Raw genomic sequence first — 27,548 nt, 5'->3', positions numbered from 1 at the left:
TTCCTCGAAAATCAGGAACAACAAGATAAGGATGTCTATTCTTAACCACTTTCATTCAACATGGTATTGGAAGTCCTAGCCACAGTGATCAGACGAGAACAAGAAATAGAAGGCACCCAAATTGTTAAGGAAGAAGTAAAACTTTGGAAATGACATGATACTATACATAGAAAACACTAAAGATTCCATCAAAAAACTGTTAAAACTAATAAATAAGTTGAATCACAGCATACAAAAATAAACTTAAAAATCTATGGCAGAAGAAGCAAAAATATACAATGGAGAAAAGACTACTTCTTCAGTAAGTGTGTGGGAAAACTGAACCACTTTCTTACACCATACACAAAAATAAACTCAAAATGGATTAAAGACTCAAGTGTAAGACCTGAAACCATAAAACTCCTAAGAGAAAACGGAGGCATTAAGCTCTTTGACATCTGTCTTAGTAATGTTTTTTTGCTTTTGTTTTTGCTTTTGTTTGTTTGTTTTGGGGGGGTCTGCCTCCTCATGCAAGGGCAACAAAAGCAAAAATAAATGGTTGGTACTACATTAAACTGAAAAGCTTTTGCATAGCAAAGGAAACCATCAGCAAAACAAAACTGCATCCTAGCAAATGGGGGAACATATTTGCAAATGATATATCCAATAAGGGGTTTATATTCAAAATATATAAAGAACTCCTACAACTCAACACCAGAAAACCCAAGCAATCTGGTTAAAAAATGAACAGAGACACTGATTAGACATTTTTCTAAAGAAGGATATAGGGCCAACAGACACATGAAAAAATGCTCAACATCATTAATCATTAAGGAAATGCAAATCAAAACTACAGTGAGGTATCACCTCACACATGTGAGAATGGTAGTATCAAAAAACAAGAAATAAGTGTTGGTGAGGATGTGGAGCAGAGGGAACTCTGCACTGTTGTTGGGAATGCAAATTGGTGCACTATGGAAAACAGTATGGAGGTTACTTGAAAAATTATAAATAAGAATACCATATGATCCATTAATTCCATTTCTGGGTATATTTAACTGAAAAAATGAAAACACTAATTCAAAAAGTTATATGCATTCCTATGTTCATTGCAGCATCATTTTCAGTAGCCAAGATATGGAAACAACTCCGTGCCCATTGGTAGATGAATAGATAAAGAAAATGTGCTCTCTCTGTTAACACACACACACACACACACACACACAATAGATGTTACTTAGACCTAAAACAGAATGAAATCTTGCCATTTACAACAACACGGATGGACCCAGAGGCTATTATGCTAAGTGAAGTAGGTCAGGGAAAGAGATTTAATTTTACTTAGATGTAGATTCTAAAAAACAAAACAAATGAAGAAATAAAACAGGACCAGACTCATAAATATAGAGAACCAGCCACTGGTTGCCAGAGGGAGGAAAGGTGGGAGAGATAAGCCAAATAGGTGAAAGAGATTAAGAGCTACAAACTTCAAATTATAAAATAGTCACAGGGATATAAAGCACAGCATAGGAGATATAGTTAGTAGAATTATAATAACTTTGTAAGGTGACAGATGGTAACTCCACTTATTGTTGTGATCATTTTATAGTGTATATAAATGTCGAACCACCATGTTGTATACCTGAAACTTGTATAAATAATTGTATGTCAATTATACTTAAGTAAAAAAGGTATAATATATAAAATGCATTAGATAAAAATGAATGTTATAATACATATTCCTTAAGGATGCTTACCAAACTACAATTCTCCCTTAACCTGCCTTATTCTAGGAGTTTGGTACTTACAACAAACCCAGAATATTCTGAATTCTTTCTTGGAAATTTTCATACTATTGCTCATTGCAGTGTAAAAAAAAAAAATCCTTAAGTGCAGAATAAGCTGGTCTATGATGAGACTGGAGTTTACTCATAGAGGAAAAAAAGAGGAGGGAAGACAGAAGTGAAATTTGAGTACCTGGTATCATTTATTCTTTAAGCATAAATTCTTTTTTTTTTTTTTTAATTTTTTTTAATGTTTATTTTTGAGAGAGGGAGATAAGAGTGCAAGTGGGGGAGGGGGGGAGAGAGAGAGAGAGAGAGAGAGAGAGAGAGAAAGAGAGAAGACACAGAATCTGAAGCAGGCTCCAGGCTCTGAGCTGTCAGCGAATATAAATCACTGATTTATATTTCTGATAAATTTAATATATATAATAATGATTTAAAATTTGGTTTTAATTATAAAATGGAGTTGTTACAGATTAGGATAATTATACATGTGTTTTTTTATTCACTTAGTATCTGTGAGATACTTAAAAGACATGTAATACCATGTGTGTGTGTGTGTGTGTGTGCAAACTGTCATGCATCTTGTAATATGTTTAACATTCCCTGGCTCATCCTATTAAATCTCAGTGGTATTCTCCATTCTTGTGACAGCAAACTCCTAGAGTGCCCTGTAAAATATTGTAATACCCTCATGGAGAACCAATGTCGGAGATACAAACATGAAAAGACAGCTTTTCTACCTTCACATAACTTTTGGTTTAGCAAGAAGACAAACATGAAAAATAAATATTATAAAAGAATGTTGCTATGATCCTAGAGTCTGAAATAGGGAATACCTAACTCTACTTAGGCTTAGAGAAGTCTTCATGCAGGAGGTAGTATAATATGAAGTGCATGTAACAAATAGGGAAGGAACCACATGGTGTGAATAGCATCTACAAAGATGTGAGAGACCCTAAATATATCTACTGTACATAACTATATATATATTATATATATACATTCTGTATGTACATACTATATGTGTATGCCAGAATTTATATGCCATTGTAGTGACTTGGATTACATTATAGATAATGGAAAGCCTTTGAAGGATTATGAATAGAAGAATGGCATGGATAGTTATATATTTCAGAAGATCATGTCAAGCCCAGAATGGAAGGTAGATTGGAGGCAAGGAGACTAGTTAGGAAATATTAGCAATGTCCAGAAGGGACATAAGTACCCAGGACAGTGGAAATTGCAATGGAAATACAAGGGAGAAGACAGATATGAGCTGCTTCGGTGGTAAAATCAATATGCCTTGATGATTAATTGGCTGAGAGAAATGAGGAGTGGGGAGATGTCCCAAGTTTGTTTCTTTTGCAACAGGGTAGTTGCCATTCACATATGACTAGGAATTTTTACAAAAGCAAGTTTGGTGGTGGTGACTATGGTGCCTAGAGGGGTTGGTAAGAATGGGGAGGACATGGTTAATAAACTTTTAAGTATTTTGAGTTGGAGGTGCTTTTAGGTCATTCAGGAAGAAATGTTCAGTAGATATCTGATCATAGGATTATGAGGTTTAAGAGAAGGGGTATAGTATACTGTGGTATATTGTGTTGGCTGTGCAGACAGAGCTGATTTCCATTACTTCGGTAATGGCAGAGTAGTTTGTATTAGACTAATAAATCCCCTGCATATTGCACTTAAAAGCTCTAGACAGAATATTCAAGAAAACAAGAGACTGTTTGAAGATGTTGAGGAATGACCAAAAGCAGAAAACAGCTAGAAAGAAACTTACAAAAATTAATAAATAAAAGAGAACAAAACTGAGTCTGTTTTTGCGGCTTTTCACCTAAAGGAACTCCTTAGTCTGCAAGGCGTTTGACAGCTAACACTCAGGCAGAAAGATACAGTCTTAGTGGTTTGAAGTACCTAATATTCTCTGTCTTTGGGTAATAAGAATTTTAATACTCTAAAGTAAACCAAATAGAAACTGTTTTCTGTTGATTTATTTAAGTTATTTGGATTCCAAGGGCGCCTGGGTGGCTCTGTCAGTTGAGCGTCCGACTTCAGCTCAGGTCATGATTTCATGCTTCATGGATTCGAGCCCCGCGTCAGGCTTGCTGCTGTCAGCACAGAGCCCACTTTGGATCCACTATCCCCTCTCTCTCTCTTCACCTCCTCCACTCATGCTCTCTGTCTCTTAAAAATAAATAAACACTAAAAAATAAGTTATTTAGGAGCGCCTGGGTGGCTCAGTCGGTTAAGCATCCGACTTCAGCTCAGGTCATGATCTTGCGGTTTCTGAGTTCAAGCCCTGCATCGGGTTCTGTGCTGACAGCTCAGAGCCTGGAGCTTGCTTCAGATTCTGTGTCTCCCCCTCTTTCTGCCCCTCCCATGCTCATGCTGTGTCTCTGTCTCTCAATAATAAATAAACGTTAAAAAATTTTTAAAAAATAAGTTATTTGGATTCTGTCATTTACTTTAGAATGGAATTCATGTTTTACAGAACTGTAATATAATCCTGTTCTTAAATGTGTGAGTTACAGAAGGGAGATTCATACATTATATCCATAGAAAAATGTCCCTATATCTGAAATGATAAAATTTCTGTCTGACTCTTAGGGATGACTTTTTGTTTTCTTTTTGTTTTTGTCAATGGGAAGAACCTTTTTCACAGTGAACATATATTGCTTTTGTAATCAAATGAAACATTTATTTTGAGAAGATGCTTAGTAGGAGGACCCAATAATTTCCAGTTTACTTCTTCAGCTTATTATCTTGTTGTAGCATTCTTAATGAAATATGAAAAACTTGGTATTTTTCTTCAGGAAAATGGGACTGATGTTGCTGATCATGTTCGAAATTCTACTTGGACAAAAAATGGCACCTACCAAGATGTTCTTCATAATGCCTCCGAAGAAGCCACAGAACAAAACATACGAGCTGGTACCCAGGCAGTTTTGCAGGTGGTTCATTTCTTGGTTGTTTTTTAAAAATACAATAAAATAATCATTAAATATTTCAAATATATGTTTAAGTATTTCAGTGTACAATATAATTTTTTAATAAAATCAGTACCCATGTTTATCAGTTATCCTTAGGACATATTAATTTTGTTTTTTCCTTAACTTTTGCTTCCTAATTTATATGTATTACAGCTTTAAAGTTTATATAAATTGTGTCATGGTGTACTGTCATCTGGTACTTTCTTTTTGTATTAAACGTGTTTTTGAGATGTGTTGTTGATACATAGCTGTAGTTCATTCATTTTAGCTACTTTCTGGTATTGCAATTTATGGTTATTTCACATTTTACTTAACTGATTTTTCTGTTGATGCTTTTTAAGTTGTTTCCAATTTCTCACTATCAGATAGTGCTGCATGGAGCATTCTTACATATGGTTGTGGGTTGTTGGTTTTCTTTGTACTCTGGGAGAATTTCTCTAGGTTATATACTCAGAAGTGGAGCTACCAGGTTGGAGAAGTTGTACATTATCAGCCTTACTTTACTGTTACTACCAAATTGTCCTCCAATGTGATTATAATAATTTACATTTTCTTTGGTAGTGTTTGCGAGTTCTCATTTCCTTGTATCTTCCCCACTATATAGTTAGATTTTAATTTTGCTGCCTCATATATGTGAAATGTTATTTTATTTTTTTAAGTTTGTGTTTCCTTGTTTTCATTTAATTTCATCACCATTGAAATTGAGCATCTTCTTATGAATTGCCTATTTGTATGCTTCTTCCCTTATTCTGTTGGGTTGTCTTTTTCATATTGATTTGTAGGAGTTCATTGCAGTCATTCATTTTTTAAATCAGACTGTTCTTGTCAAGGCCACATGTGACCTCCACATTGTTAAATCAGATGTACATTTTTCTTTTTATTTATTTTAATTTATTTTTTTAATATTTATTTATTTTTGAGAGAGAGATAGAGTGTGAGCAGGGGAGGAGCACAGAGAGAGGGAGACACAGATCTGAAGCAGGCTCCAGGCCCTGAGCTATCAGCACAGAGCCCGATGTGGGGCTCGAACTCATCAACCGTGAGATCATGACCTGATCTGAAGTTGGATGCTCAACTGACTGAGCCACCCAGCCGCCCCCAGATGTACATTTTTCAATCCTAATCTTACTGGACTTGTCAGGAGCATTTGACAGAATAGACCATTCCCTCCCTATTAAAACTTCACTTGGCCTTCAGAGTAGCATCCCTCCTGTATTTCTCCCAACTCAGTGGTCACTTCTCAGAATTTTTTACTGGTTTTTAAAAAAAATTTTTTTTAATGTTTATTTATTTTAGAGAGAGAGAGAGTGCAGAGCATGAGCTGGGTAGGGGCAGAGAGAGCGAGAGAGAGGGAGACACAGAATCCAAAGCAGGCTCCAGGTTCTGAGCTGTAAGCAAAGAGCTGTGTGGCTCAAACTCATGAACTGTGAGATCATGACCTGAGCTGAAGTCAGACGCTTAACCGACCGAGCCACCCAGGTGCCCCTTTACTGATTTTTTCATATTTCCCTGACTATTCATGTTGAAGTGCCCAAGAATCAGTTCTTGGATCTTTCTATTCTCCTGTTTGATCTCATCCATTCTTCTGGCTTTAAATGCTTTTTACTGCAACTTATACAATTTTGTTTCTAGTCTGAGACCTCTTGTCTGAACTCTAAGAGCCTTGAACTCAAATATTCAAATGCCAAGGTAGCATCTTCACTTAGATATCTAATAGACATCTCAAACTTGATGCATCTAAAATTTGGCTTCTCACCTTGCTCAGCAAACATGCTGTTCCTGCAGTTTTCTTTGTTTCGTTTATAGCACGTTTTTCAGTTGTTCAAGCCACCTTGTCTCCTGTGTCTCTTTTATATTCTACATCTAATTTGATACCAAATCCTGGCCATCTTAAGAATGTATGCAGAATACTCCTATCTATTAGCTGTTCAACACTCACGCTACCTCTTGTGTCCAAGCCTCCATAATTTTTCATCTGAGTTATTGCAGTAAACTCCTAATCAGTATCCTTGCTTTTGCTCTTGCCCACCCATCACGCCAGTATGTTCTCAACACAGTCGCCAGAGGGATGCTGTTAAGTCAGATCATGTCATTTTTCTACTCAAACCTGTCCACTGGTTTTGCATTATCACTAAGCATAAAAGCAAAAGTATTTCTAATGGTCTATAAGGCTTTACATCAAGGCTCCTCAGAATGTGGCCCATAGACTATAAGATAATTAAAAAATTGAGAGTAAGAATTTAGAAACTTAAGTCATTTAATATATCTCTTGGGGGCGCCTGGGTGGCTCGGTCGGTTAAGCATCCGACTTCGGCTCAGGTCATGATCTCACGGTCTGTGAGTTCGAGCCCCGCGTCAGGCTCTGTGCTGACCGCTCAGAGCCTGGAGCCTGTTTCAGATTCTGTGTCTCCCTCTCTCTCTGCCCCTCCCCTGTTCATGCTCTGTCTCTCTCTGTCTCAAAAATAAATAAACATTAAAAAAAAAAAAATATCTCTTGATTTTGATGAAGTTTGTGTTTATATTTTTATATGTGTTTTTTCATTTCCTTTTTCCTGTTAGTTCATTTATATTGTATTTTACAATAGGATTGGTCTGCAAAGTTTGAGAAGAAAAACATTCTTTTATCACTGTTGAGTGTAAGAAGTTCTCCACATGCTCTGGTTCTGTTTCTCAACATCATTACCCAGTTGCTTCCCCACTTCACTCCACTCTATGTCTATAGTCCTTGCTGTTCCTTAAATATGCGAGGTAGGCTTTCACCTCAGGTCCTTTTAAACTTGCTTTTTCTTTTGTCTGGACTGCTTTTCTCCCAAATTGCTCATAGTTGTTTTATCTTTTCTTTTACAATTCATTCATATTTATATTCCTTTGTATCCTCTCCCTGCCCCCTTCCAGCTTTCCTTTTACACTTTACTGGGTCCTCCAGGGGTAATGAGGTGATAGCAAGTACTTTGGTCTTATTCTTGGCTTTTGCCAGTACTTCTTAGGTTTAATTGCTGTTATATCATTTGTTATAGTTCTTGATATGTGCTCTTTTTCAGATTAAGGAATTTTACCTTTTTTCTTAGTTTGCTGTTTCTTTTTTTTTAAATAGTAAGTGCTAGATGCTTTTTCTGCGTACGTTGTGATGATCATCCTTTTTTCCATTTTAGTCTGTTTATAGGGTATTCTTTGTTAATAGACTTTTCTAATGTCAAGGTATTCTTAAATTTCTGGGGTAAATACTACTTGGTCATAAAATATGTATGATACTTTGATCAATTTGAATTGCCACTATCTTCTCAGTACTTTTGTCTATTTGAGCACAAGTGATATTGGTCTCTTACTTCCTTTTCTTATATAGTTCATGTCTGTTTTTGAGAGCAGGATTATAGTTTTATAAAAATTAATTGGGTAGTTCTCCTTTTTTTTTTGTCTCTGAAACAGTTTGTTTAAAATAGGAATCATCGGGGCGCCTGGGTGGCTCAGTCGGTTGAGCATCCGACTTCGGCTCAGGTCACGATCTCGCGGTCCGTGAGTTCGAGCCCCGTGTCGGGCTCTGGGCTGATGACTCAGAGCCTGGAGCCTGCTTCCGATTCTGTGTCTCCCTCTCTCTCTGCCCCTCCCCCGTTCATGCTCTGTCTCTTTCTGTCTCAAAAATAAATAAACGTTAAAAAAAAAAAAATAGGAATCATCTTCCATGCTAGGCAAAACTTTGCCAGTAAAGGTGTCTAGGCCTGGTGTTCAGGGATGAATCAAGGAGGCTTTGATAACCAGGTCTTTTCATGATTATTGATGTATGCATCTTTTTTATTTCTTCTTGAGTTAGTTTTAGCAATTTATGTTTGTCTACAAAATAAATACACTTAAAATTTTTTCAGTTTTATTCAAATAAAGTTATCCATTAAAACTATCATGTTAAAATTCTCTACTGGATATATTGTTATGTCCTTATTTTATGTCTAATTTTTATTTGTGCCTACTTGGTCAGTGTTGGTAGACTTACAGAGTCATCTATTCACTATTTTTTTAATTTATTAAAAAATTTATTCATTTATTCATTTTTTTGAGAGACAGAGACAGAGCATGAGCAGGGGAGGAGAGAGGGAGACACAGAATCCGAAGCAGGCTGTAGGCTCTGAGTTATCAGTGCAGAGCCTGATGTGGGGCTCAAACTCATAAACCGTGAGATCATGACCTGAGCCAGAGTTGGCCGCTTAACTGACTGAGCCACTCAGGTGCCCCATCTTCGCTATTTTAAAATTAGCTTAATATTCTTTTCTCACAACTATGTTTTATTATGTAGTTCATCCAGGAGATTTAAATCAGAATTATGGGTATAGAAGATCTAAATGTCCAAGGTTCACAATAGATATAATGTTCTGTGCTTCCAAAGTGTCCTCAAGAGCCTTTGTACACACCTGTCAACCATTATAATAACTTTGTCTTTGATAACAAAATACAATAAATGATTTGATTATAACAAACTTTTTATTTCTTTACAATAAATTAAAGATGTATATTAATGGATCCTCATTAGTAGTACTATAGTATATGATCTATTCATGCAGTTTGTTATTACCAAAGCAGATAAACACGCTTAGCCTATACACATGAAAAGAAAGGATAGATGGTATTGTGAAAATTGTTCTTGATTTATGTATCATCTTTTATTCGAAACAGTTTTTCTTTTATTGGTTCATTTTATGACAGCAGTAGAGTTATTATATTAAAGCTCTCAGTTTTTAAAAATGGTGTTTTTCACTTGGTTTATTTTTTTCACTTGGTTTCTTTTTCTTGGGTGCCTAGTAGTGATTTTTTATTTGTCTAGATAAACATAAAAACAATTGTTTAATGAGTTTAAGTTTCAAATGTCAAGCTGGGGTAGAAATAGGGTTAGAATTAACCTATAGTCTAGATCACCCAGTAATCAGCATCTAAATTTATTTTTTTTCTCTGAATATGAAATTTGCTATTAATTTTATAATGAATAGCTAATTATTTCTTTTGTCTTAGGTGTTTATTATAAACTCATCAAACATATTTCTTCTTGAACCTGCAAATGAAATTAAAAACCTTCTGGATGAGCACACAGATATGTGTAAACGCATTCTTAACATTTATCGGTTCATGGTTGTGCAAGTATCAATGGACAAAAAAACTTGGTAAAAAATATTTATCCTTTATTTTTTTTTGATTGTGTATATGAATATAATTTTTAGAGGGATAGTGTCTGTGAGTAGAGCTTGTCACAGTATTGTAGAGGCTTCTATTAATGAATGGAGAAATATTTAATGTAATAATTAGGATGACAATAGTCTCCACTTTATCTTAGACATTTTTGGTCAACCTTCTTGGATTATATTTTAAAGTGGACACCCCCACCCCACTCTCCCGAATGAATACATTCATGAATAAATGAAATTATGCATGTGTGAATAAAAGTATACGGAAATGATTAAATGTAAGAATGCTTTATTCCTCAACCTGGCATTCAAGGCCATGTACAGTGAGATCCCTGCCTACTTTTCTGTCTCTCTTTTAAGCCTAAACTCCACCCTGCAGAATGGAATCCAGTTCCCAGCTTTACCAAATTGCTCTTCTCCTGCACACATTCTTGAACCTTTTTTAAGAATACCTAATTCTTGCCATGTTTTTCTGTTGTAATAACTGTGCTTAGATTTCACCTTCCTTTTTCTACATATCCTTACTTACATTCTTTCCCCTCACTTCACTTCTTTTCATTCTGTGTTTATACCTGTTACAGTTCTTGTCAAAATTGTCTTAATTCCTAAATTACTTGTATAAATTGTCTGTTTATCTCTGAATTGAGAGGCCCTAAAAAGTATATCTTGGTTGTCTTTGTTTTTATATTTCCTATGTTTGTGAGCATAGAATTTTATATATTACTTGTACTCTATAAATATTTAATTGAATGGAAAAATAGGCCTTTTGGGGAAAAGAGCAGCTCTTCAGTTTTTGCAAAAATGATACATGTTCATTGTAAAAATCAAATGAAGAAAAGTTGTAAAAAGAAAATTAAAGTTTCCCCAAAGCTCACTCTCTAGAGGTGTAGTCATTGTTTTGCCCTTTGATGAATATTTGGTTCACCAAACCATATACATAGTCATAATATAGTATTATGCTGTTTGCATGTACCATAATTTTCTTAACCAGTCATCTTTTGATGGATATGTAGTTATTTCATTTTGTTTTTGGGTGGAGACAAGACAGTGATCATCCTTATACATACATCATTTTTCTCCTTTGACTTATTCTTAAAAAGTGGGAGTACTTAGTGAAAGAGCATGCTTAATATATGTTTTGCTGCATGTGGAAAAATGACTTTATTTTGAAAAAATTCTTTATTAGCAACGTTGATATAGTTACATCTGGAAGTAGTTTGTTATTAACTTAATTGGAACACTTTTCTATGCCAGGTATCTTTAAGCACTATACATGCATTTTCTTAATGCTTGTAGCAACTCTGAGGTAGATAATCTGTTTTACATGGTGATTCTTAGGCACACAATTTTGTTCACATAGCTGAGATTTGAATTGCGGTCCTTATGACATCTGAGCCTAGGTTATGATTAATCAGTAACTGTACTATTTTGGACCATTCTTTTGTTAGTCTCCTGCCCCCTTTCCTTTTTTTTTTTTTTTTTTTTTTTTTTTAATGTACTTTATATCAGTGCTGTTGAGCCAGGTTAAAGTGAGAGAACTGCTATATGGAACACGATTTTAGAATTAAAAAAAAAATTGTATAAGTTCCCTAGAAGTGATAGTATTATGAGAGATTACTCACATATTTACATTGAATTTACAAGATTTTATGAATTAAAATTATTACTATTATATTTCAAAGTAAAAGGTTATAGATGAGTGAGTGTTGATTTGACCACAAATCATGTAAGATTTATTTGGAAAATGTATACTTTATTGCATATGTAGTTGATTTCAAATAGCTTTTCATTTCATACAGCTAAGCTAGAAGCCTAAGATTACAAATGTGGCAACTTTGATTTCTATCTTATGAATGAATGCATATATTTATTTGTTAATAAATTTAGGATATTTTTCACTGAGTGATACTTTTCTATCTTAATCTGCCCTCCCTTCCCCAAAAAATTACGAATCTAGATCTGTGATCTCTTGCTGCCTCTGCCACATTTCTCACATGGACTGTCCCACATATTGCTATGCCTGGAATGGGCTTGCAAACAAACCAAAGAGGAGGCTGTGATAGGGAATTGGACTGTTAGCCTGGCTGTGTACCCAAACTGAAATACCCATTTCACATGTGGTTGAATCAGTTTCCAAATTACCAGGTGCAAATAAGGTAGTTTTATGGTCTTAATAATAAGCATCTAGGAGAAAGAGGCAAGGTAGAGAAAATATTAGGATAGGCTTGACTTGGAGTACACAAGGAGAATAAAGGGTTAAAAAATGGCCAAATTAAAAAGGATGGTCCTTGATTACTCGTCAGGATCACTATGATCTATTGATCCTAAAATGTCTTGTAGTTAGACATTGCTCCTGGTACACTTGTAGATGTGTACTTGTTCTCCATATTATAAAGATGAAGTAGATGAATAGGCATCAAGGTAGAACCAAATTGTATAGCTAGAGTGTTCTTCAGACAGCTCCCTAAAGTCAGTCACTACTTCATTTTTCAGGGGTTGGGGGATGGGAGCAGTCTCCACATTCCCACCTCCAATTCATCAGCTTTGCATACATTTTTATTTGATGGGAGGGTTTTATGAATGAAAAATGGTTTTAAAATGGCTGGTATAGTTTATAAAATGGAATTTTTAGTTTTAACATTTAAAGAATTCTAAAAATTTGAAAGATATTTGATATTTGAGTTATGGAAAGATAATACATTTTATAATATTAGTTTTAAAGTTATTCGTTAACCAAAAACAAACATATTCAAGAAGGAAACATTAATTAATTTTTTTACTTTAAGGGAACAGATGCTGCTTGTGTTGCTCAGAGTCACGGAGTCTGTACTGAAGATGCCATCACAAGCTTTTCTACAGTTCCAGGGGAAAAAAAATATGACCTTGGCAGGTCGACTTGCAGGACCACTTTTCCAGGCAATAAAAATAAATAAATAAATAGATAAATAGATGGACAGATATGTATTTTTATAAGATTCATTGAGCCCTGTACTTGTTCCTTGGGATAACTTAAAGATCATTTCACATTAAAGGATCTTTTGTAGAACTAAATTAAAAGTGCTTATCTGAATAGGCTATTTGCCGTACATAGACACTCACAACCTAGTATCAGAGTGAAGGAAATACCAAGTCTGTGAAAAAGCATTGAAACAGGCTGATGATACTGAACTTTCTCTCTTGTGTGGCATATTTACATGCTTGCAAAAAGCTGCCAGAGAGCTTCATGAGTAATGGCCTGATTGTTTGCTTTATGAGTTTCCAAATCTCTGGCATTGTTAGAAAAGCAAAACTTTGTTTTATGTTGTTTTGTAGTAGTGAAAAAGTAGTTGATAATAAAAATTCTTTCTTATCGTGCTGCTTCTGTAAGACTTTATTCAAGTCTTTATCTTAAGTATCAGTGGTAGTTTGATTAAATAAGAATTACTGTGTTTTCCAACCTGAGGATAGAGTACTGACTTTAAATGTATCATGGATTCTTTGGAAAATAGCAAAATAATACATTCTTAAGATGACACATTAACTACAAATACATGGATAAAATGGTTCTTAATATCATAGATAAAAGCTATCTCAGATCTAATTCTTGTCCATAAGTATAGTCTTTCAAATTATTACTATTTTTAAATGTGCTCATTTGCCTAAAATTTTATGCTGGTAGTGAATAATCTTTTGAAACCAGTTATATTTATTATCTAAACTCTTCTTAACTTCATTACCCCTCGCCCTTTTTTAGTGTTTGTTTATTTTTGTGAGAGAGTGGGATAGAGCGAGTGGGGGAGGGGCAGAAAGAGAGGGAGATAGAGGATATGAAGCAGGTTCTGCACTGACAGCAGAGAGCCTGATGTGGGGCCAGAACTCATGAATCCACGAACCATGAGATCATGACCTGAGCTGAAAGTTGGATGCTTTAACCTACTGAGTCACTCAGGCATCCCCTTCATTAGCCCTTTTTAAAAAGATTTCTCAATTGTTAGAACTAAACTAATTTTGAGAGCTATAGGAAGGCAATTTTAGCTTGCTATGTGGAATAAGTTTATTGTGGTGTGAATGTTTAAATTTAGAATGGAGAATCACTGGTTATTTTCTATACTATAAGCTCTGCTCATTTTCAGCTTATATTTAAAGTATAAACATGTGAAATTTTTAGTATAAAATATAGAGTGAAGCTTTCAAAAAATCTTCATGACTTGTTTCAGTAGGAGGTTCTGTCTTTAGTAGAAATCCATATAATCTTAGGAGTAATGGCTGATCAGAAATTTCTGCCCTTTAATAATTTTTTTATTCTATGACTGGATTTATTATAGAACACCTTTAATTCTTCTGGTGTCTTCAGAATTAAACTTAATTTAATTCTTCAGTTTACATACAATTTTTCAGGAAATTTCATTAAGTATATCTCTAATAACTTATTTTTTTTGGAATATTCAAGTTATATACTGATTTTCATCTTCAATTTGAGACTGTAGGTTTTGGTTAATTTAGCTCAGTAACCATTAACTAGTCAATAATTTCAACACTTAGTAGTGTGGAGACTCTTTTTAAGCAGCATTTATTTTATTTAACATTAATGCAATACAGCATGAAGGATAGTTGCAACTTTAGGGATATTTCTTTTCAGTTTTGATAACTTGCCCACATTGCTTAGAATGTTGGGAGTTGGCCATTGTTGAAAAGAAATTAATAGTAGATGCTAATGGTTGCATGGATTACTTTTACAAGTATTATGTACCAAGAAAGCATCATGGGTATTATGTGGTTTAAAATTCTGCTTGTTTTGGGTAATATTTTTATAATTGAATATCTGAACTTGAACATATTTCATGGTTATTATTTGTCTTTATAGACTCTTATCGTTGCCTGGATCAAAGCAAATCTAAATGTGTACATCTCTCGAGAACTATGGGATGACTTACTCTCAGTATTATCATCATTGACCTATTGGGAGGAGTTAGCCACTGAGTGGTCACTGACTATGGAAACACTAACTAAAGTTTTAGCTAGAAATTTATATAGTTTGGATCTCAGTGATTTACCATTGGATAAGCTGAGTGAACAGAAGCAAAAAAAGCACAAAGGGAAAGGTAAGAGTTGTCCACAGAGATGTTCCACGTAAATTTGCTTAAATAATTTGGTCTGGGAAGATGGGTGAAGCCAGGGAGATGGGTGAGGATAAAAAAGTCATGTTTTCTCTGAACTGTTCCCTCTTGCATTTACCCAGAAGTTTAAAACTTTTCAACAATAAAACATGTAAGTGCCTTGTAATTTTTCTTGAAGAAACTTAAAATCATTACTAATTTTGATGAGAAATAAAGTGTTCTGTACATGTCTAGCTAAAATTTAAATAATTTAGAATCTTAAATATTTTATTTTTAATAATTAACCAAAATACTCTCCCTTTTTATTATATGGGGTTTTTTTTGTTAGAATTTAGGTGATTTCATGTTACTCTATTTAAAAAGAATTATTTGGAAAATTGTTTTGAAAACATTTTCTTAGTTTTAACCGAAAGCAAACATTCCCTAAATGTAGATTATGTATCTAGTGAGTATTACAAAGGGGGAGGGGGACAGGACATAGTGATTATATTGTTAATACGTGTTTTTATAATCCTTGATGTATTAGTATTTTTCATTCTTAATAACTAGTCGGTAGCTAGAGATTATATCTGAGTCACATTTCATACTTAACAGTAGCCCATGGTAGTTAATTATGTGACCAAACTACTTTTTCCTGGGCTATTTATTTCCCAAGGGACTATTATTGGCAGAGAAGAGATTTATTCGACCACAGGATGGCTTTTGGTTAGCTCATCTCTTAACCTTTTTTGCTTGTCCAAATGTTTCTTTTTTAATGGAGCCAAGTGGATGGCAGAGGATTTAATAATAGTTTATTTTTGATGGTGTATTTGTAGAATTCTGTATCAGTTTTGGAATGTGAAGTAAGATGAAGTTCAAAAAAGCCTTAACAGCACACGAGCATTTAACTTGATACTTTATAATACAATGTGAGTAAACCTGAGATCTGAGACAAGGTAGCCCACATAATTTGAAGAGATTATTGATCAGGTGACCGTATACTTAGATTGAAAATCTACATTTCTAGGAGTTGGACATGAATTTCAGAAAGTTTCAGTTGACAAGTCATTTTCTAGAGGATGGAGTCGTGATCAGCCTGGCCAAGCCCCAATGAGACAGAGAAGTGCAACAACTACTGGGTCCCCAGGAACTGAAAAGGCAAGGAGTATAGTACGGCAAAAAACTGTTGGTATGTACTCTTTAAAATAATGAGACTTGTATAGGGCGATATGTTTATAGTCCTTAGTAACAATGTATGTAAATATGTAGTTTTCTTACCAGTTAACTTTTGTTGTTAAAGAAAAAACTTCTGTAGCAAAACCTTTTTTTCAGTACTACTTAGAGTCTGATGACATGCTGTGTTATCCCTTTATGCTGTTAAGATCTATTTTACATCATCGTTTTTATGTAGTTTATTTTACTGTAGGTATCTATAATCTTAAACTGTTATTTTGCAGAATTGAAGAAGTAAAACTGTGATTCACTTTACAGAACTAATGCATTAACTGGTATACTTTCTTATAAGTGAAGATATTCACAAACATGGAGAATTAGGGTAGCTAATTTTCAGTGTAGCCTTTCAGTGCTACAATTATATAATTAGATTGGCTTAAAAAAACTTTCAACTAGGAATTTATGCTCTCTAATTGCAGATACCTGAGACCAAGTTGGAGTCTATTGCTAAGTTCCTTGCTGCTCTTAACAGACATGGAAGAAAGTTTGTAATCTTGGAAATAGCAGCAAAGGAGCAATGATGGGAAGAATTTCCCATGGATGTAGGATCACTCAGTATATTCTGGACCTAGCTACCATCTTACTCCTTTTGCTCTCAGAGACTTATAACTTGGTCTGAATTGTAATAGAAAGAGTGCCGAAATGAAAAATAAGCAGGCTAGCAGGCTTTGTCCTAATCTCTTTTTTCACTCTCCTTCATCACTGAATAGCTAGATAATTTTAAACAATTTACTGAACTTTCTAGGCTTTATTTACTTCATCTGTGTAATGGGAATGATAATACCTTATATGCCTGAAACAAAATAGCTTGAAGTTACCTTAGGCTTTACAATTTATGATTTTTATGGCAGGAGCATTTTTTGTAGAAATGTATCTATATTTGATGGTAATCAGTGAAAAACACTATTAATTTTAAAGAAAGTTAAAATAATTAAAAATCATGGTTAATTTTAAATCCTTCAAAAGAATTATATTTTCACAATTGTTTTCTGCCTATAAAATAAGTATAGAATTATATTAATTGTCAGCGTCAAGCAAGAAGAACAAAAAATGATACAAGGAAAAAGGATATTGATGAATTAAAATTGATAGAATATTTAAAGTTTGGTATAGAATCACTTTGAGATTCTTAGGAAGATATTGGTTACATCTGAAATGTCTGTCTTCATTTTATATTAATGTCACATTTAATGAAAATATTTGTGTATTGTTTAGGACAGAATTGTTCTTTTAAGTTTAAAATTTTACTGTTTTACTTATAGCTTGTATTTTTTTCAAAGTTCCTTATATAATTTTTCTGATTATAGTAGTAATTTATGCTTAGTGTGGAATGTAAAATTTAAAATGTAAAAAAATTTTTAAGAAGCATCAATGAGATAATTGTTAACATGTTGGCATATTTCTAATCTTTAAAGAGCATATAATGAGTAAAATACTCCTCTTAAATTCATGCCTGACTATGAATACTTTCTGGTACCTATGTCAGAACAACCTTATCTGGCCTGTTCATTGACAAACCTATCAAATAAAAAGTTAAAGCATTAAGAATTTTGTTAAGAAAGGTGCCTGCGTAAAGTTGGAGAATACTGAAAAGGGCAGCAGATTAATTTAGGATAGTGTTTGGATATATATTTTCTTAAAATTTTTTTTTTATGTTCATAGTGAATGTACACAGTTAAAAATTAAATTTCTGAGAGAGTGTATACATTTTAGTAAGTCCCTCATCACTACTCCTATCTAAGGTTTTGCTTATGCCAACACATTAAAGGATGCAGTGAATTTAGGACTTACTTTAGAATACATTCGTGAGAAGTAATAATGTGTTTATAGTTATGATTTAGGAGCTGGTATTCGACTGTTGGAACAAATATATCACTGTTTCTGTTTTCAGATTTTCCTCTTGGTTTATGTTTATTATAATATTGCGCCTAAGTTTGGGCACTTATAAACGTATTTCTGCCAGTGGACAGACATGTATGTATGATGTGAATTTTATTTAATTATAAAAATGGAGAAATATGTGTTACATTTTAGAAATGAGAAAAGGCCAGATTTGCCTTCCTCCTATTTGTTTTGTGTTTGTGTGCTTTTAGTGATGTGTTACGTTTGCTGTTCATGAATTTTGTATGCTGCATGGGAATTCTCTAGTGAAGGTCACAGTTTTTGACATAATGTGTATATTTTATGATCCAAGATGAATTTATGTGGAGTGTGTCTATTTTTCTTTTTTATTCACCTTTTTGAGAGGGGTAAAGATAAGAAGCCTTCAAAAATTGACAGCTTATATGTTTGAAAATTTGTTTTTACTTTTTGATGTTACATTTTTCATACTGCCCTTTCATCTACATAAAACACGTATTACAGATTTAAAATCACTCATGCATGTGGCTTAGGAATGTATGTGGCAGTTGGAATTTCAGTGGCTTAATAGAGATTTCTGACTTAAGCTTTAGATTAGTAAATCCCTCAAAATCCCAGTAGCTAATTCATTGTAAATAACTTTCTATAGTGCAGGTTACACGGTTGTGAGGCACTAGGCAAAATTTTAGGTATGTATAAAGACCTATAGTATAATGAAAAATAGAGGGGTACATTTGTGTAGAATTCATTCAGAATCATAACATACTTGAACCACTGTGTTTGTAGAAAGTTCCGAGGGAAATGCTCAGGCTCTTCAAGTTGGTGATAGGAAAGAAGGAACAGGAGGAGTTGTAATCTCCAAGGAATTATGTAACTCAAGGGAGAAAAAAATAGAAGAAAACTTGTAATTCTTCTGTAGAATTGAAAATTGAATCAAATTAGTTTTAAAAGAATCAATGTAATTTTAAAATAAGTATCTCTAAAAGTCACATCTGATTATAATTGTAGATGGTATTTTAATCTTTTGTGTTAATAACCACTACATATTTTGCCTATATGTTTGTGTCTTTGCTCTAGTAAGATTGAATGAATGATGATCTTGAAGTCCGCATAGCTGTGTTTCATGTTAGATTGTAAAATTGTGTCATTTTCTTAAGGAGAAGAAACTAGTAGGAAAACACATAAGACGAGATTCTGACATTTTGTATGTGAGTTCAATTCTAAAATAGTTACTTTTTTTTTTTTAATGTTTGTTTATTTTTGAGAGAAAGAGAACAGGGGAGGTGCAGAAGAGAGGGGGACAGAAATCTAAAGCAAGTTCCACACTAAAAGCAGAGAGCCTGACGCAGGGCTTGAATTCACAAACTGTGAGATCACGACCGGAGGGGAAGTTGGACACTCAACAGACTGAGCCATCCAGGCACCCCAAAGTACAGTTATCTTTAACATATCACTTGACAAACCATACACCGAAGGCAGATTGTTGCCACTAATATAATCCAATCCTCCATGTTTTGCTGCACATAAATTTACCTAAAAGCTTCTCTTAAAGAATCTTTATTTGCCAACATTAATAAAGTTTTTGAAAAATGTATAGTTATAAGCTATGACATATATTTAGTTTTCTGTGAATACTTTCTTTGATTTTCTCCTCCATATGTTCACAACCGAAACTGTTGTTTTTTACATAATTATGCTGGACTCCCCAAATAGAGTATTCATTCAGTAAAGCTTTGTTGAGCTCATATATGTCAAGCACTAGGATTATAAAGATAAGAGGATATAGTTGTGTGTTTGAAAAGTTGGGGGGCTGACATAAAAAACATATAATCCACTAAAAATAGATTGTAAGGTTTGCAAAAGCAGGGATTTTTAATTATTTTGTTCATTGCCATATTGCTTGTAAGTTAATCACATGGGAGAGTCTGAAAAGCTTCACAGGTGAGATGACATTTTGAGTAAGGAATGTCAGGAGGAAGAGAAGACCGAGGATATTATGAACTCACAAAGCCATGCTGTTGTGAAAGAGCATGAACATTTCAGGGAACATTATAAAAATCTCTGTGGCAGCAACATATGAGAATAGAGAGAGAAGATGCAGTTTCAGTGGTTAGTATAGTTAGTATAAGGTCACATAGGCCTTGTGTGATAGACTAAGGAATTTAGGCGTCAGGGAACCAAGAGTTTCCAGTAAGCAGGAAACCTAAGATTTTGAAATGATATTAATGTTCACATTTTTTTTACCATCACTATTATACTGGATATTATGCAGTATTGTTTCTTTTAAGTCCTCTATTCATACGTAACAGTATATATAACGTCATTTGTTTAAGAATCCCTAAACTAAAAGTTAAGTTAAAAACATGTTTGGAAAGTATAAACTTGATTGTTAATTTATTTTTAAGTCTGCTAAAATCTGTCTTTAATTTTATGAACTGGTGACTCCTTAGAGACTACCAAATACAACTACAAATGTAATTTTTGAAAAGTAATCCAGTTTTTAAGTTTATCTTTAAGAACTTTATAAAGTTACATTGTATGCTTAAGATTTTGAATTACCACAAACTTGTTTATTTTTCTCAGTAACTTGATTTTTCATCCAGATCGCAAATTCAGTTTTCTGTATATATTTCTACTTAAAAATTTTAAATTATGCTGTTACACTTTAATATAAATAGGAGATACTGATTGGAGTAAGCATTCTTCTCCTACCAAGATTTAACAGTAACCATGAGATTCAATCCTTTAGATTATAAAATGTTCTAAAAATGAGTGACTTCAAAACTTTGTTAGGGAAGAGTATGAAATTAGAAATTATTTGTTTTTAGAATTCAGCTTCATTAAGAAGAATGTCTCAGAATGGCTCTAAGAAATGCCCAAATATAGTACCAAAATTTCTTTGAACTAATGATGTTGGATTCTTTTCAGTGTTTCCATTAAATGAACTTTCCAACCCTTGGTTTTGAGAACATAGTGCTAATTTAAAGTGTCTGCTGATTTTTAATGCTATATCATTGTAACTGCTAATAATAAAGAAACATTTTCCTGCTTTACACCAAAAACTTTACATTCGAAATGTCATGTGTTCTCTGATTTCTTTTCTTACAGCTTGCCAGTATTTGCCGTGCTGAAATGTTTTAATTTAAAATTTCCTTCCTTTGTATCTTTTAGTTTTCTCTGTTGCTGCTTTTTCTGTGACACAAGCCTTTCATTATAGTCACTCTTCTTTTTTCCTTCCCCACTTCTTTCTTTTCCTTTTTTAAAGCCATGAGAAGCCGATCCATTGGTGAATGTGCTCTGCCATCGGCCTATATACGCAGTGCTAAAAGTGCTCCTGTTCTGATCCATACTTCCAAACCCTTCTTGCCTGATATTGTTCTCACTCCCCTTTCTGATGAGCTTTCAGGTAGTGCCACCTCTGCTAATTTCTGCACCACCCTTTTCACTTTTTAATCCTGCTTTCAAATTTTGCTTAATCAAATAAACTCTTCAAAGTTAATTTCTTTGGGGGAGGTGTGGGAAATCGGGAAAGTGGTTGAGAAATCAACATTTTGAGTTATTTGAATTCTAATGCTGTCCTTGCAGTTCATTCTGGAAGTGCTAAGTTTAGTGCTGTGCCAATGTCCAATATTTTGGGTTGTAAATTTTTTTGTTTACCTTTGAGTGGTTTCTTCTCAGGTGGTAAAAGGAGTAGTAATGTATATTTATGTCATTATGTCTGACTAAAGATGACTTGGAAGATAACAATCAGAGCCTTGGCTTTTAATTTCCCATTGTTTTGACTAATGATATGGTAAATCTTGAGTAATGCATCTCCATCATCTGTAGTAATGGAAGTAAGCAAGGGGAATCAATAAATGAGAAAAGTATATAATCTTAGAGTTGCTTTGGAATAAATCTTTGTATTTATATTAGAGTATAATAGTATATAGGATTCTAAGAACTCATTTTTAAACCAAATAAATCATTCTGTAAAGCTCCAGTTTTCAAGGAACCTCAACATTCGGTCATTTTTCCAGTTCTGCCTCAGGTCCTTGATGCCCAGTACTAGGATAAGATGGTCTGCTCTTTAATAAGGTTTAATTACCATGTAATAAAATGTACAGATTCTGGGTTCAGTTCAATGAGTTTTGAGAATCTACACACTCCTATTAACCATCATCCCAAACAAAATATAGAACATTTCCATTACCCCTCAAATTCTCTAGTGACACTTTCAAGTCAGTATCCCTCCTCCCCACACAATCACTTTTGATTTCTATCACCGTAGATTAGTTTTTTTAAAAAGAATTTTGTGTGAGTAAAATCATACAGGGTTGTTCTTTAGAAGCAAATGTGTCGAATAATTACTATGCAAAATGTGCTAGTTCAAAGAAAATTACTTGTACATTCTTGGGTACATTATTTTTAGTTTTTTTAATGTTTATTCCTTTTTGAGAGAGAGAGTGGGAGTGGGGGAGAGGTAGAGGTAGACAGAATCCGAAGCAGGCTACAGGCTCTGAACTGTGTCAGCACAGAGCCCGATACAAGGTTTGAACACAGGAACCAAGAAGTCATGACCTGAGCCAAAGTTGGACACTTAACTGACTAAGCCACCCAGGCACCCCTTTCTTGGGTACTTCCTTATCACTCTTATGAGTGTGTCCCTGACATTGCCTCATTTGGTGAGGTTGATTTTTTTTTGTCTTTTAAACAACCCATCTCTGCATCCTTTCAGTTCCTAATGGATTGAAAACTTATGCAACAGAAAGTGCATTTTTATTAATAATGATATTTCCGGTGAAGTCCTTTCCATCATCTGTAACCTCATTAAGATCAGATTTCACCCAAACCAAGGGGGTACATATTGAGGGTTAAATATATGTAGGTACACAGACACTCTTGTGGTTGGTGTTCTTTGAAAATATTGTAAATGAAAAAAAAAACCTTATTATTTTACTTTTCTAAAAATGAGAAAATAAAATATTCAATTATTGGATGTGATATGTTTGTGTTTTCTGGTTTAGGATGCCTTGATTGATAAATACTTAGACATATTCTGTGATATGTCTAATATTTTGGCAAATATGCATGTTAAGTGCTGAAATCTTTTTTAAAAGTTTAAAGGTGAGATTGTTCCTTTTAAAATTCTGTAAGGTAATGCCTTAACTGGGATAAGTTCCTATTTCAGAATCCTTCATATTTATGTAATTCAGAAAGAGGTTAATAATTTTAATGGCTTAATGGGGGAGGTGTTCTATGAAGAATGTTTGAAAGGAATTTTCTAAATTGCGGTTTTATTTATTGTTGCTTTCATTTCCCCCATTTGGGGTAACATGCATTCTGTGTTAGATTTAAAGAGTTAGATAATGGTGAGACACCAGTCACTAAATCAAAAACAGACTTTATCTTTGATTATCAAAATAATGTTAATTTCAGAAAATATGGATTATGTAGAAAAGTATATGAAAATATACATAATCTTCCGAGTGCTTATTTACTGATAACTTAAAATACAGATCCAGTTTTTTGTGCATGTGTACATATAAAATATAAAAGCGTAATTAGACTTAGTTATTTTGAATAAAAATCCTTTTTCTTTTAAGACTTAAAAGATACAAAGAACATGGAAAGTAGCAGCAAAAACTGATAAGTAACTTGTGAATTCAGCATATTCCATATTGGTTGTATAAATTTACATCCCTGTCCAGGAGATGTTAATAAGTATCCAATGGGTTAAAGATTTATAGTGTATATCAATATATTAAAGGCCCCCAGAAGTCAGTTTTTTTAAAAAGAGACACAGACACGCACCCACGCATGCGCGCGCACACACACACACACACACACACACACACACACACGCACGTGTTTATTTCTCAAACTTATGTAGGCATGGAGAACTTTTCCAGGTACACATATTCAGGTTCTATAGCATTAAGGTTCCAGAGAGAACAAATTTGGAAGCATTGAACTAACCTTATAAATTTAAAAATTAGCTGTGAAAATTGGACAGGATTATTCTTATATAAACTTATATAGTAGAATTCTGAATTGTTGGATTTTTTTCTTCATTGCCTCTGATTGTTGGAGGCAAATTGAAGGCCTAAGCATTTGCTTCTTCGGGTGTTAGGTTGCACTGAGGCAGTAAGGAGGTGGGACAGTGATGGGGACAGATAGGGAAAAGAAAAAGAGGTTCAGAATGAAGAGATTTTTAAAAAATAGTCCTAAATTTTAAAAAGAAAATTGCCAGTCTTAGATTCTCAAGCAAACTATTTACTTATGTTTGTAACTTATGTTACAAGGTTTTGAGTAAATTTTACTGTAGAACAGTTTAACGTACAGGGGCACCTAGGTGGCTTGGTCACTTGACCATCTGACTCTTAATTTCGGCTCAGGTCATGATCCCTGGGTGATGGGATGAGGCCCTGTCTCAGGCTTCATGCTGAGTGTGGAACCTGCTGGAGATTCTTTCTCTCTCTCTCACTGCCCCTCTTCTCAACTCGCACATGCTTGCTCTCTCTCAAATAAAAAAAAAAATTTTTTTCATTAAAAAAAGAATAGCTTAATGTTCAGAGAAAATTAGTAAGGAAAGTGAATTACATAGGAAAAAAGGTTTTGTTTTGTTTTAAGTTTATTTATTTGAGAGAGGGAGAGTGGGGAAGGGGCAGACAGAGGAGAATCCCAAGCAGGCTCCACACTGGCAGTGTGAGCTGGACGCGGGGCTCAAACTCCTGAACCATGAGATCATGAGCTGAGCAGAAACCAAAAGTCGGACTCTTAGCTGACTTAGCCACCCAGGCGCCCCAGGAAAAAAGGTTTTTCGTAGTTGTATATCTCTCCCTCATATGAACAGGCTTAATGAACTCAAAATATTTCCTGAGCACATCATTTAAGGTCAGGAGTTGAGGTTTCTGTAACTGGCTTCACCAAAAAAACAATGAAAATACATACAGTCACTCTAGTTCTTGGTTAGAAGTAGAGTTCTCCAGAAAAATATTTACCTGATACTCTTGAATACTTATGAGGATAAAAGGAAACTCTGTTTAATTCCTCTTATTTTTAACACTAAGATTTTTTTAAATGGACCATTTGTTTTCAAAGTACCCTATCTCCATCCAGCCCTTTTTTCTCCTCCAGTATTCTTGTTTAGGTGTCCATTTTCCCTACACTGTTGTGTGATGCTATATGGTACAGCTTTATATAAACTAAACTAGTTGTATAGCTGAATATCCTTGAAGAGTTCTTCTTAAGCTCTGGGGACTAGTTCAAAGGCATTTGCTGTATATCATTCTCATTAGTTCTTAATGACAGACTCATGTGTAACAATTGAAATAATATTTTTTCCCAGGCATCTGCCTCAGGTTTTGATAGAATATTGTGGAGGTTGTACAAGCACTTTTTTTTTTAAAGCTCTACAAGTAATAGAGGTGTCTAGGCAAGCATGCTCTCCCTGTCCTTTATTCTTACACTAAGTTTTAAGTGTAACTTACTTTTTAAGCACTTACTTTTAAGCATTTGGTAACTTAGGCTGAACAGTCTCCATTTTCCTGATAAATGGATTAGAGAGAAGCCAGAAATCTCAGTAATTGTTAAGCAAATTAACTTTTATTGCCAAAAATAATACTTTAATGAAAGAAGGAATTTAAAAAACATAAGCACGTGGGCACCTGACTTTCTTCATACTTTTGCAACTGTTTCTTATTATTTTCTAATTAAGTAGTGTGGGATTCTCACTGGAAATTAAGTTTACAAACCTTTCTTTGAGTGAGTTCTTAAAATTGCTAATTTGTTTGTCATACTTTTTGCTATTAGAACTCTAGTCTGTCTAGGTCATGTTACACAGGCTGCTAAAATTTAACAGTGCTTCATTATTTTTTTTTTTTAATTTTTTTAAATGTTTATTTATTTTTGAGAGAGAGAGACAGAGTGTGAGTGGAGGAGGGGCAGAGCTAGAGAGGGAGACACAGAATCAATCCAAAGCAGGCTCCAGGCTCCAAGCTCCAAGCTGTCAGTGCAGAGCCTGACCCAGGACTCAGACTCACAAACCACGAGATCATGACCTGAGCTGAAGTTGGACACTTAACCAATTGAGCCACCCAGGCGCCACCAGAAAAACAAACTATTTAATCCACAAATAATTTCCAACACTTTCATACTAAACATTATTAAGGAAATCCAGAGTTGAAACTGGGCGTTTCTAATACTTTGTAGGCTCTATAGGAAGCATTTTATACATGTTCAAAAGGTTTTTTGATTTGTTAAAAAACTTTTTTCTTGTTTTGCTCATTTAGTACTTTAGTATTATTTTAGATTCAAATAATTTAGAGGCTGCTATTTTTCAAGGTAAAATACAAGCAGCATAATTTTTTTGAAGACCATTTTCGTTTAAACCTGATGCCACTGTTATTTTCAGCAAACCATTACAAAGTTTTTTAGTTGTTTTCTTCTGTATAATTTACTAATGTTTATATTTGACTGATTTTTTATTTCTAAAATTCTTATCTTTAGACAGATAAATCATTATGCCACTTCATAATTTTTTAATACATTAATTTTTGCCATCTTAAAAAAATTAATGAATTACCTCATGAATATGTGACATGTATTCAGGATATTTAGAATGTGGACTAAGTTTTGCCTTCAAATCCCAGCTCTCCACTTGCTAGTTGTGTAGCCTCAGGCTACACTTAAATAGTTTCTTCATCTATAAAATGGGGATAACAACACTTATATCCCGGTGGTGTTGTTAGGATTAAGTGAGTTAATATATGTTAGATGCTTGTAACAATGCCTAGCTTGTAGAAAAGACTATATGGTTTAGCTGTCATTTAGTATTTTTCTCCTTAACAGAATACAGGTATACAGGCATTTCTTTAAATTTAAGGTCTGCTAGAATTAATTATGCTTAATTTAATTGCTGACATTGATTTCCTGTCAACAATTATTTTCTTTTTTGATGTTATGCAGTTAGTATTCTTATATGCCTATGTAAGAACTATATTTAAAAACTTAAATATTGGTTTTTATTTAAATTCTCTAACAGTACATTGCTGATAGAAAAATATTGTTTCTTTTTTTTTTTTAAGCTCTTGCCCTCTTAAACTTGCATAAGAATTTTAGGTATTAATATGTGATAAAAAAAAATTAGGAAAAAAACAGACTGAAATAATGGCTAAATTTGCTTTGCAAGGTGAGGACTGGGTTGGGGAAGAAATTCTTAAAAAGAGAACTTCACAGTAATCTTTAATGGCTTGTTTAGAGTAGAAAAATTATGAAATACCAGTAAAGGAACTTAAAATTTTAAACTAATATTCTGCTTTTTTTCTGAGGTTCATGTATTTGCTAGGATCATAACATTGGTATTTAAAAAGGTTTTAAGATTTTAATTTTGAATTGGGGCTGATAAAATAACTAAAATTCTTAAGAATTTTTATAGAAAATGAAGATAGTCTTTATCCTTTGCTAAGTCCTATT

General features: G+C 33.8%; 1 protein-coding gene across 6 annotated transcripts in view; it reads left to right on the top strand.

The window, feature by feature from the left end:
• Nucleotides 1–27,548, top strand: part of RALGAPA1 (Ral GTPase activating protein catalytic subunit alpha 1) — a 263,713-nt gene that overhangs the window by 84,781 nt on the left and 151,384 nt on the right. For 4 of the 6 annotated variants that reach the window (XM_060619520.3, XM_060619525.3, XM_060619526.3 and 1 more), the window contains exons 12-17: nt 4,583–4,720; nt 9,755–9,903; nt 12,711–12,840; nt 14,768–15,005; nt 16,027–16,188; nt 21,358–21,498. In XM_060619520.3, the coding sequence (XP_060475503.2) occupies nt 4,583–4,720; nt 9,755–9,903; nt 12,711–12,840; nt 14,768–15,005; nt 16,027–16,188; nt 21,358–21,498 (958 nt within the window). The remainder of the gene's footprint in view (nt 1–4,582; nt 4,721–9,754; nt 9,904–12,710; nt 12,841–14,767; nt 15,006–16,026; nt 16,189–21,357; nt 21,499–27,548) is intronic. The other 2 variants (XM_060619522.3, XM_060619527.3) reach the window with 1 other exon arrangement.

Source organism: Panthera onca, chromosome B3, assembly GCF_046562875.1.
Source record: "Panthera onca isolate mPanOnc1 chromosome B3, mPanOnc1 haplotype 2, whole genome shotgun sequence".
NCBI lineage: Eukaryota > Metazoa > Chordata > Mammalia > Carnivora > Felidae > Panthera > Panthera onca.
Note: the sequence above shows the minus strand (reverse complement) of the source record. Positions and strands in the feature narration are given on the sequence as shown.